This window comes from Micropterus salmoides, unplaced genomic scaffold, assembly GCF_014851395.1.
Source record: "Micropterus salmoides isolate LMB-PRFRI ecotype aquatic unplaced genomic scaffold, ASM1485139v1 Ms_hic_scaffold_12, whole genome shotgun sequence".
NCBI classification, from domain to species: Eukaryota; Metazoa; Chordata; class Actinopteri; order Centrarchiformes; family Centrarchidae; genus Micropterus; species Micropterus salmoides.
In genome coordinates, this window is record NW_024040263.1 from 8086707 (window position 1) to 8104640 (window position 17934).

General features: G+C 41.3%; 1 protein-coding gene across 1 annotated transcript in view; it reads left to right on the forward strand.

Moving 5' to 3' along the window:
- Window positions 1–5396: 5396 nt before the first annotated feature.
- The window catches only part of frem3 (Fras1 related extracellular matrix 3), a 28588-nt gene continuing 16050 nt past the window's right edge, over window positions 5397–17934 (forward strand). The window contains 2 exon segments of the mRNA XM_038713147.1: window positions 5397–10579; window positions 10879–10968. Of these exon segments, the coding sequence (XP_038569075.1) occupies window positions 5551–10579; window positions 10879–10968 (5119 nt within the window). The 5' untranslated portion in view covers window positions 5397–5550.

Sequence of the window (17934 nt, forward strand, 5' to 3'; positions counted from 1 at the left end):
AATTTGTGCGGTCACCCCCCAAACCTGACCGCAGTCATGGACACCCTACACCAAATCATCCAGTGCAGCAGAACACAAACCTCTTCCTCCTCGGAACTGGATCCAAATGTCTCAGGTCTCAGTGCCCTCTATTTATACACTGTGTATATTTACAACAGTCCGGATGATTAGGATGCTAGTGCATAGTGAAGAAAATGTAGCGGCAATCTTCTTCAGCTATTCTAAGGAGACAAGTAGTTTATCAGGGGTGAACCACCTCTCTGATGTCATAGCTTGTTTTCAAAGAATCTGACAGGGCTACTTTTGTGATGTACTTCAAATAGCCTTCATTTCTCAGAGCAAGAATAGACTGATGAGTTTCAGAAGAAAGTTCTGTGTTTCTGTTCATTTTGAGCCTGTAATGGAACCCACAACTGCTGAAAGGGTTTTCGAATGATCAATTAGTCTTTTAAAGTGATAAACTTGGATTAGCAAACACAATATGCCATTGGAACACAGGGCTGAAGTTTGCTGAAAATTGGCCTCTGTACTCCTCTATAGATTTTCCATTACAAGTTAGCCAACAACAGTCATTTACAAGGAAGAAGGCACGGTTCACAATGAAGAGGACAAAATTAATCTCCTGTCATGAAACACAAAGCATAATGGTGAACTGCATCAAGAGTGGAATGAGCAAAATATGAGGTTATCTCCACAGTCAAGCACACATTGTGACATGATGGTCACACAAGTTTTCCTGTCCTCTAAAGAGAAACACGCTTTAACCCAATACAAGGAAATAATAAAACATAAATTGTTTGATGCAAGAAGATGAGATTTTGGTGTTTATTTACATAATGTGTCAAGACAGTGGGGGAGATCTGAACCCATGCAAATGTCCCTGATGTATCTGTGGTTGTGTTCATTCATTTGTAGTGTGTTTCAAATGTTATTTTCCAATGAGCACGCTGGGATTTATATAATCACTTATTGAACTGTATGTGGAAGTGGAACTCCACTAACAGTTATGCATCTGTTCGGTACAGTAGCTCTGATGCTGCACACCTTCACATGTAGATGACCTTCTGTATTGCCTCTAGGCACATAGACACGCACGCATGCACAGTGACAGATATACACATCTACAAGTTTCCTGCACAGCTGGACTGAGCTGTTCATCAGTTGAATGATTGGTTGAGATGTTCTTCAGTGAAATGTTATGGACATGCTCTGCATGTGAAGAATGATTACAAAATCTACTTTTGTTAAGGGAAAACCTCCATTAAAGCTTCCGTCAGTGTGCTAAATTGACCCTTCGCTAAGCCACGCCCAGAACACAAGTTGGCCAATCACAGCGCAGTATAGGACTCGCTCCAACTGAGGTCCGACACTTTTGTGGCTGCGCTCCATTGACTCCTATTCAAAAGGATCATTTTCAAGCCTCTTTTTTCTTCTTTTTGCTGTATTTTTCCAAGATATGGTGAAACGCTGTTCTTTGGGTCATGTGTAATAATTACACTCTACACAGAGAGGTTAAAAGGAGAAGTACGATTTATTCTCTTTTCAAAAAATAAAACAAATCCAGAAAAATGTAGGCTGTTTGTTGTTCCTAATGTAATATTAGTTAGCTAACGCTAGCTAACTTACTAATGAATGTAATGTTATAAAGCCCTACTGCTAATAGACAGTGGCAGCGCCATGATAAAAGTCAGACAGGTCCAACGGTTTGTCATTAACTAAGGGGGGCATGGCTTAGCGAAGGGTCAATTGTGGATTGTGGTATTGCCTATTCTTTTAAATAATTACATGAATATATTTAATTTTATTTTTATATGGTGTTTATTTTATTCTTGAGCTTTTAGTGTAATCTATATTATATCACATTTTCATATTAGATCATATTTACAACCTGTGATACACAAATGATGACAGATATGCAGTGTTTATACAAAATGTGTAGGATCTTAAGATTGCTGTGACTGTATAACTGAGTTTGTTTCCCCTTGGTTGGTTTGTTTTATATAATTTTTTTGTCATTTGAAGGCCGCATTAGCCTAGTCCGAGGGGACATGGCTTGGAACCGAGGGTCGGCGGTGTCGAGTCTAGCTATGACCACTCCCGAAAGTGCCCCTGAGCAAGGCCCTGAACCCCTAACTGCTTCACCCGGCGCTGCGAATAGCTGCTCACTGCTCCCAATTGAAATGGGTTAAATGTAGAGAACTAATACATCTCCCCTCTGGGATTGATAAATTATAAGAAAACAGAATCTAAGCCATGCTAGCAGGTCTGTGAGGTTGTACTTACTGCGGTGCTTTGAGCTAAAGTCTACCATCAGCATGCTAACGTGCGCGCAGTAATAATGCTAGTATGCTGATGTTTAGTATAGGTATAATGTAAACCAAGTTTTAGCTTTGTTTTTTGTCTCTACCAGCTCCTGAGGATATTTGGATGTAGCTCTTTATGCTGCACTATGTTCTCCAGCTAGTCGCTAATTTTGTCTATCTTCTGTTTGATCACCGAGGTTATCACAAATCATCCTGAGTGGCACATAAATGTCTGTACCAAATTGCACTGCAATCCATCCAAAAGTTCTATGTCTTTAGTCATGCTCTAGGGATGGCATTGTTGGTCAGTCTGGACCAAAGTGTAGGCCTGACTGACCAACAATGCCATCCCTAGAGCATGGCTAAAAGGACATACGGCCACATTATTGAGATGTTGACAACATTATAACAAATGTGTCATTAAAAAAAGAAAAAGAAAACACATCTTAACGTAAGTACTTTTTTTAAGGAAAACATCTTTCTAAACAGCAATACAAGAATAATGGCAGTCTGGATCTGAACGTGGCTTCATCTTGACAGACGTAACAACTGTACCGAGAGGAAAGTAAGCAAATCCTGTCTTCTTCCTGGGTGGTTGTTAGGGATACAGGGATGTGATCCACTTGGGCTTTGTTTTCCATCTATCATAAGGTCATTACTGCCTGCTGTCATCATTAGCTGTCCCCTGGATGAAGAGTTGATCCTGGGAAGCAGGGCCTGGCCTCGACCCAACACCTATCTCTGTTTACCTTAGACTCTCATTAAAGGCATGTCATGTATTTAATATCTAAATTGGACGATGGCAAACTAATGGCTTACGGAATGGCATGCTTCTGCTCAAGAACGGACGCATTTATAAGATGTTTTTCTTTCATTATCACTAATCTCCTAAAGCTGGAGAGGTAGTTCAATTTCTCATATGGCTCAGGAATTAATATTAGCAGTTTCTCTTGATAAAATACATTTGGATTCATGATCTAGATCTGATTTTTCAGTCCATGGGTCTTGACATTTTACAGTATACTTCTTCACCATGAGAAGAATGTGAGTAAAATCCAGGAGTAACAAAGTATAAAAAGCTTGGTGTGTTTGTTTCTATAGTTACACCCCATGGTGTGTGTCCCCTTTTTATTCTTGGCTTGTCAATTGAGGAGGGCGAGATTTATTTAGGGGAAGCAATGAAAAGGGTGATACAGAATGCCTGGATGCATATGGCATCTCTGCTATTTGGCCCACGCTTAAGGGAAGGTTGCAGAGTGGTTCACAGTGTTGTCCTAAAAGCATTATCATGTCCAATAAACAGAGAAACTTTTACAGAATAATATAATTTGATGAATTTACATGTGTATATCTATTAAAACAATTTAACTGGATATAAGATGCTGTCCTGTCATACTGGAAGATATTATCATTGCGCTTAAAATATTCAAAAAATGTCAACAGTTCCAATTAAAAGAACTGTGTGAAAATGTCCAAGCAATGCACACAGATCACTTCATCAAGTGTCAGGCCCAACTCAAAAGATGATCCATAAAAGGCTACTAGGTATTTTTATCTTAACATGACCTTGTGCACCATACTGAGTACACATTCTCACATTCTCACTGCATCCAGTATGACTGCTTGATTTCTCCGTGCTGTGCTTTGTCAGTACGACTTCAGAAAAAAGACATTTGATGTATTTTCTTTGTAAATTGGACTTATTGCTAAAAAAAAATGGCTTCTGTCACCAGAACCATGTTTCATATTTCACAAAATATAAGACCTGCCTTGCTAAAATATATTTAATTCAACCCTGTCAAAATAAAGGAGTGGATTTCCAAGACTGGATACTGCATGGCTGAAATCTTATATTAATTGATTGCCTTACTGCCAGTGACCAACATGGACTTCACACAGTATTAACAACTAAGACTAAGACTAAAGAACTCCCTTGACAAATATAGCTATATTTTGAGCTGTGTTGTGTTTCCTCTCCGTGTGTGAGGCCGTACACCTGTTTGCCAGCTGATGTCAAGTTATTGTCCCTCGGTGTGGGACTAATGGCCACTCCGGTGCCGAGGTGTCCCACTGACTCTCTGGCACTCTGCCTGAAGAGCAGAACACAAAAGCTTTTGGAGGATTGTTTCTCATAGGTCATGTACATTGTCTGACTATGTTGATGGTGATAATAAACATTGCATTTTTTTGTTTGTTTATTGAAGCCTGGGTATAAACTCAAATACATGCCAAATTTTTTTTGCATTTTTTGTATTTAAACCAGATTCTTGATTACATAGCCTAGAACAAACATGAAAAAAATTATCCACAATAATTCAGTTACATCACACGAGAGATGTAATAGGTTGAATTGTGTAGTGCAGAATGATTCCCCTCTACACAGGGCTAGTGCTGGGATGCCAGATTTGACCTTGACACGAAGACTTTGATGGTACAGTAATTAGTGATTGCTTACTTCATTCACATAGTTCCCACCCTTAAAGCCCTCCATCCCAATCCCACAGGTCAGTGATGATACATCAGAGCATTTAGTGACTTTTATACTACTTTTAGAAATACAAGAATCAACTTCATCACCAAATTGTTTATAATCCACAAGAAATAGTTTATTGCTTTATTTATTCAACTTAAATAAACAGCATTTACCTATTAGAGGGCACCAGTAACATGCACTCCGAAAATAATCCAAAAGTTTTTGTAGAATTACATTCTTATGTGCACATTCATTTTCAAAACTAAACCTAATTAGATTTATTCATGAATGAACGGTGGTGAATGAGAAAATACTATTAAAGTATAGCTATTTCTGAAATCTACTATACACAAATATGAATTGTCTGAATTAGGACTGATTGGTTTTGTACTGGATTTTATCCCCCACTTTTTTCAGTGAGAGGAGGGGAGAAGGGTGGGTGTTGGTTGGGGGAGCACTTTCGCAGTCTTGTCCAATGATCTATCTTAAATTAGCCATGGGGGCAGGAGGCTCCCTCCCTGTGCTGACAGAAGGAGGAGCTTGCGCCTGTCACTGTCTACTGTTTCATTATTACCTGCACAGCCCTCCAGCATTCACCACACTTGTGTCTCTGTGTGGCCACATTGAAACAGAGAGAGACACAGAGGACACACGCCAAGGCCCAAACCATCACAGAGAGTTTTCTTTTTTTAAATGCTTTTTAACCACTTTGGAGAGGAATCTGCCTGCTACTATTGACTTGTAAAATACATTGCAAGGCAACTAGCAGTGGATATGGCTGGTTGTCTGCAAAGTTCCCCACTTTCTCTAAAGTGGAAACTTTTGAGATGCCTGTTTGTAATGTTTTCTCTCAGCTTCTGTTTTGCCTCAGTAGATGCAGAACCATTTGACCCAGCTCACCTTTATCACCACAGATCTGGACCTAATGAAGACAACATCATCATTGCCAACAATGGGATCAGGGTCCCTTTTGGGAGGTCTGTGTTTCTGGACCCTGTGAATGATCTGGTAACAGAAGTGGAGCATGGTGACCGCTGCCACATCACAGTTTTAGACAATGACCCACTAGCCCAGAAACCTGGGATTCTGACCCCTAAAAAGTTCCCGTGTTCATTTGGACCAGATGAAGTGAAATACACTCATTTTGGATCTCGGAGCCCCAGCAAGGATCGTGTGAAGCTGCAGCTTCGTTATGACTCCCAGACGGACACATTAGTCATCCCTTTCATGCTGGAAGTGGAGGTGGTTTTCCAGCAGCTTGAGATCCTCACCAGGAATATGCCCCTTAATGTTGAAAAGCTTAGTGGTGACAGCAACCCTATTGACAGAAAGGGTCTGGAGTTTTCCTTTGAGGAAGGTGTCACGCATTGTAAGATAACCACTCTGGTCGGTGCTGGAGGTCTTCCCAGGTATGGCACTCTTTTAAATAACCCCTCAAATGGCCAAATGGTTGACTGTGATGAGTTTGTGAAACAGGGTATTCGCTACAAGCACACAGCTAAAACCAATTCACCAAACAGAGACTATATTCCAATGATGGTAGAGCTGCAGGATAATGAAGGCAACACCATAATGCAAGAGCATTTCCAAATGATGGTTAGAATCAGAGAGGGTGCAGAGAATACAGCTCCTAAACCTAGTTTTGTAGCCATGATGATGATGGAGGTTGATCAGTTTGTGTTGACAGCTATTACAAGTGACATGCTGGCTGCTGAAGATGTTGAATCTGACCCAGATGATTTAATCTTCAACATTACTACACCGCTGAACCCTCAGCAGGGTTACATCATCAGCACAGATGATCAGAACCTGCCAATCACCTCTTTCTATCAGAGGGACATCAAAGATCTTAAAATAGCTTATAAGCCACCCTCAGAGGACTCAGAAGTAGAGAGGATTTTCCAGCTAGAGCTTGAAATTGTAGACACTGATGGTGCTGTGTCTGATACATTTGCTTTTATGATTGTGGTGAAGCCTATGAATACCTTGGCTCCTGTAGCGACCAAAAATACAGGGCAACTATTGTTTGAAGGGCAGTCCCGAGCTCTCTCCAGCTCCCAGAATTTAGAGATTAGTGATGAGGATAACCTGGAAGATGTGAGAATAACTGTTGTTGATGGTCTAAAGCACGGAGACCTGACCGTGCTCGGCACGCACAGGAAATTCTTTACACCTGCCGATCTTGACGCCGGTATTGTGGTGTACCAGCATGACGGCAGCGATACCTATAGTGACAACATTATTTTTAGAATGACTGATGGCAGTAATGAAGTGGAGTTTTTGTTCCCCATCACTATTGCCCCTACTGATGATGAGCCGCCTATTATCAATGCTAACACCGGCCTTGTGCTATTTAAGAATGAAGTCATGCAAATTTCTCCCTTCATCCTGAGCGCCACAGATATTGATTCAGAAGATTCCACCATTAAGTTTTTCTTGGAAGCGCCCAATTCCACCGTAGGGGAGCTCCTGCTGAGGCAAGTGGAACCTCCAAATGACCCGTCTCTCTGGAAGTTCAGCGAGACAGATGAGATGTTTGAGCAGGTGGTGACTGAATGGTTTCAGCAGGATATTCTTGATGGAAAGTTGTTCTATCGTCACATCGGACCCCATAGCACCACAACTGTGATTGATCAGTTTGTGTTCCGGGTCCAAGATGATAATGACCCTCCTAATCAATCAGGTGAACACATGTTCACTATGAAAATCCATCCAGTCGATGACCTTGCCCCAGAGCTTTTTCCGGGCACCACCCTTCACATGACAGTCAAGGAGTATGAGCTGACACACTTCAAGAAGAAATTCTTGTGTTATAGTGATCTAGATTCAGATGACAGGGACCTGAAGTACACCATCATTAAGACCCCAACTGACACAGATGAGAACAATCCAGCCCCCTTAGGTGAAATCGTACTGACTGACAGCCCTGACACTGTAATTACAGAGTTCACACAGGCCCAGGTTAATCACCACAAAGTAGCTTACAAGCCTCCAGACCAGGAGCTGGGCATCACTCCAAAAGTGGCTCAATTCACATTCATTGTAGAAGACACTGCTGGTAACACAGCAGATGGACTATTCACCATTTTCCTACAGCCAGTTGATAATAAACCCCCAGTTATCACAAACACAGGGTTTACTGTTATGGAGAGAAGTGCATATATCATCACTACAAAAGAGCTGCATGCCACAGACACAGATACAGATGATGAAAATATTGTCTTCACCGTGACCCAGATTCCTGCACACGGGCAGCTGCAGTACTTGGGGATTGACATGTCAAATGGCGAAACATTCATACTTGAAGACATTGCAAATAGTCACCTAACGTACATCCACAGTGGAGACGAGTCCCTCAGTGATGTCATTAAGCTTGATGTAAGTGACAGTTTTCATGAGGTACCTATCACCATTAAGATCACCATTGAGCCAGTTGATGACGAGACACCAACGATCATGCTCCCAGCCGGTCTGCTCGGAGCATCTATCGATGTGCTGGAGAGCGGCGCTACAGAGATTACAACTAGTGTCATTCAGGGCCGTGATGAAGACACAGATGACCTTGTGCTCACTTTCATTGTTGAACAGCCTCCCAGGCTGGGTGAAATCCTGGTTAATGGTGCTCCCGCTGAAAGATTCACCCAGAGAGACATCATTAATGGAGCAGTGGTATATGCCCACACATCCGGTGAAATTGGACCGGTCAGAGAACATGACTCCTTCAACCTTACTCTGTCTGATATGTCAGATCAGTGGGTTGTTGGTGGCAACAAGGTCCAAGGTGTTACAGTTCACGTCACCATCCTTCCTGTTGATAGCATTCCCCCTATTGTCAGCGTTGGAGGGCAGTTTGTTGCAGTGGAAGGCGATAAGAATGTCATCACTCTGGAACACATCCAAGCCGAGGATATGGATACTGACAATGACGATATCCTGTGCACCATCATTGTCCAACCAACATCTGGTTATGTGGAGAATATCTCACCAGCTGCAGGCTCTGAGAAATCCAGAGCCGGGACAGCCATCACTGCCTTTAGCATTAAAGACATTGCCCTTGCCCATATATACTATGTCCAAAGCATCCACAAAGGGGTTGAACCAGTGGAAGATCGTTTCACCTTCCGTTGCTCAGATGGCATTAACTTCTCCGAACGCCACTTCTTCCCCATAGTCATCCTTCCAGCCAATGACGAGAAGCCTGAGATTTTCATCCGAGAGTTTGTGGTAATGGAGGGCATGAGTCTGGTAATTGACACACCAATTCTGAATGCTGCTGATGCTGATATCCCTGGGGATGAGCTGCACTTTGAGATCATCAAAAATCCTAAACATGGCACAATAGTTCAGCAGCTCAGCACTGGCACCATCCCTGTGGAAACCTTCAACTTGGAACAGATCAAAGAGGCATCCAACATTGTCTATGAACACGATGACTCAGAGACGAAGGAGGACAGCTTTGTAATCAGGCTCTCAGATGGGAAACATAAAGTGGAAAAAACTGTTCTTATCATGGTTATTCCTGTTGACGATGAGACACCAAGGATGGCTATAAATGATGGCCTTGATGTTGAGATTGGAGAGACAAAAGTCATCAGCAACAGGGTTTTAAAGGCCACAGATCTTGACTCTGAAGACAAAGAGTTAACATATGTTGTGCGTTACAGCCCAGGCCAGGGCTACCTTCAGCGAATCAGCAAGTTTGGTGACGTTTTAGGTAATATTACCCTCGGGATGAATTTCACACAGGACGAAATCGACAAACAGCTCATCCAGTATGTACACACAGGCCAGGAGGGAATCCGTGACCTGCTGAAATTTGATGTCACAGATGGCATCAATCCCCTTATTGACCGTTATTTTTACATCAATATTGGAAGCATTGACATGGTCTTTCCAGATGTTATCAACAAAGGTGTGACTCTAAAAGAAGGTGGGAAAGTAACTCTCACTACTGACCTCCTCAGCACCACTGACATTAACAGTCCTGATGAATACCTGAGCTTTAGCATCACAAGAGCACCTAGTAGAGGTCACTTAGAGAGCACTGACCACCCAGGTGTTCCCATTTCCACCTTCACCCAACTGCAGCTAGCGGGCAACAAGATCTACTACATCCACACCTCTGATGATGAAATGAAAATGGACAGCTTTGAGTTTGAGGTGACAGATGGTTACAATCCTGTCTTCCGTACCTTCAGAGTGTCCATTACTGATGTAGATAATAAGAAACCTGTCTTGACTATAAACAAATTGGTTTTGGAGGAGGGAGAAACCAAGCTCATCACACCATTTGAGTTGACAGCTGAGGATCGGGACACCCCAGACAAACTGTTGCGATTCATAGTCACCCAGGTACCAGTGCATGGGCAGCTGCTTTTCAACAACACAAAACCAATCACGACTTTTTCCAAGCAGGACCTAAACGAGAACCTTGTCAGCTATAAGCACGATGGCACTGAAACCAATGAAGACAGCTTCTCCTTCACTGTCACAGATGGCACTCATACTGACTTTTTTGTCTTTCCTGACACTGTGTATGAGACACGCAAGCCCCAGATGATGACCATCCACATCAACACTGTGGACAATGGTGTGCCCCAGATTGTGGTTAACAAAGCTGCCGCCTCACTCAAGGTCCTCCAAACAGGCCACCTGGGCTTCCTGATCACCAATAAGGCTCTTCGATCAGAGGACCGCGACAGTGAGCAGAGAGTGCTGAAATACACTGTGTCTGAGGCTCCTCTGCATGGCTTCATCATTAACACTGCCCAAGGCAATGACAGCATCAAGACATTCACACAAGGTAATGTTTCATCTCTTAATTTTCTTAGTTTTGAAAATTTAGGATGTACTAATAAATATTATTATATCATATCATATAATATAATAGATAATAATAATAATAACTGTAGATAATCTTTCTGTAATAGATATTTCTAACTGATACAATATTTTGTATAAAACAATCCTGAATGCTTCAAAAAATATGTCTGCTGTGGCCCATATCACTTTAATTGCAGCCTAAGGGCTGTAACAAAAACCTTGTAAAAGTGGCTTAGTCGTCACAGTTATCTCACGCTGTATCTCTATATTTACCAACAGCTGATATCGATGACATGAAGATCTGTTACGTCCTGTTGGATGGGAGCAACGCCACAAGTGATATCTTCTACTTCACAATTGAAGACAACGGTAGGAATCCTTTAACATTTCATACTTGTGTGCAATGACACCAAACTAGAGCCCATTACTGATGAATCATTTGGCCGAAGGCTGTCCTCAGACTTCATCTGTCTTTTAATGGCTTCTAAAAATTGAATTTTCCTGCTCTCTGTCAATCTCCTGAGTGTTTGCATCACAAAGACTTAAGGCAGTTGGCCATGACTGACACCCAGTATAGAGCAGCCATCTCTTTTCGCCCCACTGGAAAGAGCAGCAGGTTTAAAGGACAGGGGTCAAAGGGGACTTAAGCCAAACACTGACTGTGGGTTAAGTGAAAGAGGTGGGACTACCCCATGCTCCAAACTTTATTGTTAAAGAACAATAGCATAATTTTTTCCAGGGCACTTTTCAAATGTCCCCTTTCATCATGTGCTTGAAGTGACACTGTGAAATCTGTATAGATATGCATGATGAGCTATTCAGTTTATACTTTCTTTCTGGAATCAGTCGCACAAAAAACATGTTTCAGTTTGAACATTTCCCATCATTTCCTGCGTGATTGATGTAAACAACTTGTAAAAAGGAACAATATTTTGTGAATGTTATGATTGTAGGAATACTGGGCATTTCTCCATAAACCATTTAATGCTTGAAATGGCATTCAAATGAACAGATTCTGTTTTCTAGTGTCTATTTTATGCTTTACAGGCTAGCAACATCGAGGAGCCTCACTTTTAGAATGTTATTAATATCTACAGGTATAACGTGACAATCTGGTGATCTTCTCATCTTAAAATATCTTTGAACTTGTCCTGTTTATCTTAAAGAATTCTCTTAAATGAACCAGATATGCATGGTATAGACATAACGATACTGTATAAGCTCTGTGTCCTGTCACTCCTTACTCTTAGGTAGATTCACTTGAATGGCATTATAAATATAGCAAATTCAGAGCAATAAAATGCAACAGGTGGCCTTTGCTATTTTAGTATCAGCTATAAAATACAATGCAGCGGGGAAAGTTTAGTCTATAATTATGCTGGATTGAGGGCCGTGTTGGTGATAATATCACCATCACCATCAGGGCCATAGAGAAGGCAAGACTGGGATGATGTGTCATTTTGTCAAATTACTGCCTTTTTGTCAGCAAAGTGAAGCCTCTCATCAGCCCCGTCTGGATCCCAGTAATTAAGTTTTCCCCAGACTGTAAGTGAAGTAGGTATTCATTTATTTTTAATGAGGGTCAGTAGCGCTGACATTGATTGCAATAGATTAACACAGCCATTATTATTCTTTAATATATACTGTTCACCAGCATTGTTATTACTATGTCTTTATCGTACATTTGTGATCTATTAATCTTCCTGAAGTAAAGCTGGTTGGCACTTTTGTCTTTAAGTGGAGGTTTAACCACAGGAAGGAAACGCAAGGGCTTCAATTAGCTCAACAGCCCTTTTTCTGTTTGCTTTCATACATTGTTTAAGCTTCAGGCCAAGTCAGCTGAACCAGGTGCAATGGTGCAGGCAGGGACATAAAACAAAAACCATGTTTCTGCATGACCACGGTTCATATGTAAAGGCCAAAGACAGTGCCGCCTTGAGCTCACACCACAAAATACATGTAATATTCCACATAATAGAGAAACTAGTTAACATGTGCTCACCTATACACTCACCACCACACATATACACAGGCACAGACACAAACAAACACGCAGACACATCCAGAAAAAGATCAAATAACAGACAAAGGCAATTTAAGCCTACCGGTGAGTCACTAATGTGAAGTGTTGAAGAGGTGACTCCTGGGGGAGATGGCATTACCCTGGACATGTAGGGACATGCAGGTGAAGAGCATGCTGATGGTCAGCCCATCTGCTTTATAAATCTAATCAGGTGAACTGTTTGTGTGACAAGCAAAACTCTGGGTCATTAGAGATTTGCACCCAGGATTGTGCCCTGAAAGTTGTCTCTGCCAGAACACTTTGTTTTAATCATAAAATGAGAATTAATTGAACTGAATGGAAATTAATTACTTATTTTTCAAATTTAAGTTTGCTTCAACAACATAAAAGCTGATTACAATTTATACATTTGAAGTTTGGAATTAATCCAAATAATGTTTAATTCTTTGGTGATTTCTCTGTTGTTCTCTGATGTTTTTTGGAAATACACTAAGACATTAGTCTCACAAAGAAAGACAGAGACCGAAATGTAAACTAGTACTGGATCCAAACAAAGACTATCCTTATGAAATGACAATGGTTCACAGTGATCTTATGGGCTGTAAACCTCCCTCATAGACAGTAACGATTCTTTACCATGAGTTCAGCTTGATCATTCTGTTTCCTAGGCGAAGCTCTTTCAAAACTATTTACTTTAGCCAAGTAAGTTCTTATGTTTAACACAGCTTGAGTGTGACCCCACTATAGGAAATACCCCTCAGATGCACTGATGTCAGCAGCTGCTTAAGGGTCTTTGCAGCCTGAAAAAAGGTACCTGCCACTACATGCACTGCACTGATGCTTCTTCACAAGTGAAAAAAACACAGCAGTAGTACTAGCAGTTTGGCAAAGCCTCAAATGTTGCATGCTACATGTATGTTTCTGCAACTTTGTATATGTATTTGCAGATACATTAAGATACTAAGCAGAGGCTTGAAAGTGCTGTGTCTGAAGCAGCAATAGCATGTGTGGCCAGGCACAGCTGAAGTCGTGGCTGTCGTGGCTGTCGTAACTGTCTCAGTAAGAGGTCAGGAGTAGACATTCAGTTTCACACCAAGAGTCTCAGTGTGAACCTGCTGGTCAGTGGTTAAATTCCAGACTCTGAAAAGAAAGTTAGTGTAGCTCTATCAAGTCAGGACATATCAAGCAGACATTTTGGCTTATGACCTCTTTGCAGAAATGTGTTGGATGTGCACAAATCATTCATGTGAAACAGAAAAACAGTAAGTGAACCAGAAGAAGTTGTAATGAGAAATATGTTTGTTCACAGATTTGTAGGTTGAATACAAATAAATAAATCAATTTACTCAAATATTGTGCATTTGCAGTATTTGAGTCTACTTAAATAGAAAAAAAAATCTTGAAATCAACAGATCATATCTACATTTCTGTATACACTATAACAAGTTTGGTATGTCACTTTTAATGCTGGCTCCTAAATAAAGGCAATCATTTAGACTTTCTTAAGATGCTTATGCATGTGGCCCTTAATCATCTGCTGACCCACAAAGGCCCTCATCTCAGGAATCAAACTGCTTTGATTGATGATGGGACATTGATTAATGAGCTGAACAGGAGATTTAGCTTTTCTTCATTTTAACTAAATCATTTTATCTGACATTCTAACTGTGGTCATCCATTGTATTATTTAGAATAGCTGATGAATTTTCTAAAAACAGTAAGAAAAGCAAACACAAAGTGTCTTGTCATAGTGTGGCAGTGACCTCAAACACAAAATGTTTTGTTGGAAGGGCAATGACCTGCATACAAATGACTAGGTCAGAAACTCCCTACAGCTATTCAGTGTGGGATACTGAGGCAATAAATACTTGTTTGTACAAGTGGATACACAGCTTGCATATATCCTTGTCAATCAGGCATGGGCCCATTGTGCCACAGGTGGTCAAACGTGTTGAGACGTCTGCAGATTTCTTAGTCGTATGACTAGGGTAATATATTTATATCAAATATTTAAACTTTGGAGTACTGGTCTTCAGGAATGCTAGAATTTTAGTTGCAAGATAACTTCTGATTTCACAGTAGTACTTGTCAAACTCTTCCGATGACCAGATGAGAAGAAAAAAAAAACTCTACAGAGAGTCTCTACATTTAGATAAGTTGCCTCAGCCTCTGTGCTTTTTCCCAATAGCAACAATATAGTCTTCCAGCTCTGGAGGATCATAGACCCCAGTGGGTTGAGTGTTATGTGATCATTCAGAGCCGGGAGAGGAATGCATTTCTTTGGAGACTCCAGACTCCAGGGCCACAGACAGAGCAGGGCCTGGAAGTGAAGTGGTATCCCGAACAGACAGGTGTGTACGTGAGAGGGAAGGCTCCAGGGGGATCCCCTTTCAAAGCCCTCCGTCACCCCACTCCCAGCTCCACAGAAATACAACCCAAACTCAGATAGCCCGATAACCTGCAGACCTTCCCTGCGGAGGTGCCTGCTCTGGAGGGGTACTTCCACAGAGTGTGCAATAATACCATGAAAGGTAAACTTGACAAAAAAAGAGCAAGAACATGTGTATATGTTTGAATGTAATTTAATTAGTATATTTTCTGTTATACAGTAGGACTGGGTATTGATGGTCATGTTACACCCCGACTTCCTAACTGTGTTTTGGGATCTTACATGACACCCGTGTCAACAGTCAGCAGGAGATTTACTGGCTAAAGGTGCCACAGTCAGGGCCCCCTGTGACTAGAAGAAGCTGGGGCCTCTTAGTCCCCCCTCCACAACACCCCAGCCTGTTCTCACTCTCCTTCCTTCCTACTCCAAGATCCTTTCATGACCTTACTATTCTTTGTCCATCTTTTTTCCACTCAGGGTTCCCCCTATTCCTTTAAAATGACCCATTGTATCACCTTGTTCTCTGTCTTTCTTACTCTTTTTGACTATTTTCTTAAGCCTTGATTTATGGTGGTTAGATGGCTGCAGGGGTGGGGAGTTATGATGTATGGCTACAGCAGTTATTCTTATCTGTTCTCATATGGCAAAGCTGTTGCCGCCCCTAGCCAAGCTGTCATTGAGTTACCCGCACTCCTTTCCTGTGGCTCGAGGGATGGCAATGATTGTCTGTCGCTCCACCACCTTAGTCCAGACTGAAATATCTTGACATCGATGGTGACCAGAGGGTCTATTCTACTGATTTTGCCGATATCATGACTTTCTATCTTGCGCCACTATGAGGCTGACATTTGTGGTTCTGACTGAAATGCCTCCACAACTTTGTGTTAGGTGCTAATTTGCAGATGTAAGCACGCTAACACAATAAACTGATGACTAAAGATGTGATAATGTAATTATACATCTAACATCTGCACGTTAGTATTGTCAATGGGAGCATGTTAGCATGCTGGTGTTTACCTCAAAGCACTACTGTGCATAACTACAGCCTTGTCATGTTTTGTTTCTACGTAACTAAAACTTTCAAGCAGGCTACATAAGTTGACATCTGCGTGTGCTGCTATGGTACAAGATTGGACAATGTTTGTGCCTTATTATTGTCTTGTTTTCTTGCATCCTTATTCATTGTTCAAATAGTTACATAAATAATGACTATTGCCATTACCACGTTTGTCATGTTATTGGATTTCTCCAAAGTGTTGCAAGCATCTGTACCGTGCCAAGTGTGGTGACCAAGGGTCACATGGGATGTTGCACTCAGGCAATGTCAAATTATGATTTGCAACATCCTGCAGAGATCACGCCACTGTCCTGAACTGAAGTAGCATTCTGGCCGAAGTGATGTGTCAATTTACAGCATGTTACCGCTATCCGGAAGGAATGATAAGAGCTATTATTACATTTAAACTTGAGGCATTCGTAACATGAATTCTTAGGAACGCAGAGAGGAAGCTTTAGTTTTAACCATTTGTAAAAGCTCTTGCTACACTTATGAAGACGTTAAAGCATCAACATAAAGAAGAAAATTTGACATTCTGCATAAACTTTTCACATACTTTTAATATACACACATATGAGTTTATAAACAATACTTAAAAAGAGCGGTATTTAAATACAGAGCATAGCTTACTGGAACCTCCCCAGTATTTATATCAACAGGATGATTAATGAGGAAATGCAATAATGGTGGTGCTTGTCACTTGATGAGCATATTCTTAGAAGGTTGCTCTACCTTGCATCATGCTGGTGAACGTCAAAGCCTCATATTGACCTTCCTCTCCAATGATATCTCCGGCCTGACCCACTATCCCACTGCAACTATGTATGGTACAGCCAGCGCTGCTGTGTAAATATGAGATGATGAAGAATGTGCTGTCAGAGGATGCTGGTGCAGAGAAAATCTCAGGCTCTAATGTCCTATGCATTTTGACGTCATTTTGCTGAGGCAGGATATTGGATACTTTTTGAAGAGTACTCATTCACTGAGTCATTCTCGTATGTTGTACCTACTGTACATCCAAAATATTTTACAGTTTTACAGCTTTGTGCTCGCTGACTCTATTTTAGTTAAATACTGCACCAAAATACCCACATGTGCCACATTGTAAAAAGCCACTATGTGATTTATGCACTGAAATAAGCTTTTAATGAGGATCTGGAAGGCATCCAGTGGGTCTCACTCAGGTCCTAAATCAGCAAAACATTAACATACTTAATATTTATTCCCTGCCCTTGTCAGTGATTAGCATCAATCACACTGAAGCAAATTTATTAAATAGCTGCTAACAGGGACATTTAGAAACACGTGCTACGACTATAAAACTTTTCATCCCAGCAGAAATTATGATGATTGTCAGTTTGAAAAGCTAAGGGAAATGTGAGCTGAACCAGGCAGCTACTATATGTATTGGATTTGATAGCCTGTCTAATATAGTATGTGTGTAATAAAAATTGTAATAAATTAGACCATTAATCATGTCTTGTCAGAGCAGCTACTTTGACTTCTGTGCTTGAATAATTTTTTCTCACAAGTCTTCAATTTGTCATTTTCTATTTTGAGCAATGTTTTTAAAAAAGACATTTCTCTCTGAAGCACTCTGAACTGTTTCTCTGGGAAGCCTGGCATCTTGATCATTTCTTGATTTGTTGCGACTCATGCCTGTTCCAGCCTCAGTGTCTGACAACATGTACAATAGAAGTCAGACAAAGTGAGATTTCCCTCTCTTACACTGGTGTGAACAACGTGGAGGCAAGCAGGGAGGCATGCTGGCTGGCCCACCCAGACTGTGGCCCGCTGTCCCTCTCAGTTGTCCATCCCTCAGCGAACAAAGCCGACACAGGGAGGAAGGGGAACAAGGGGGGGGGG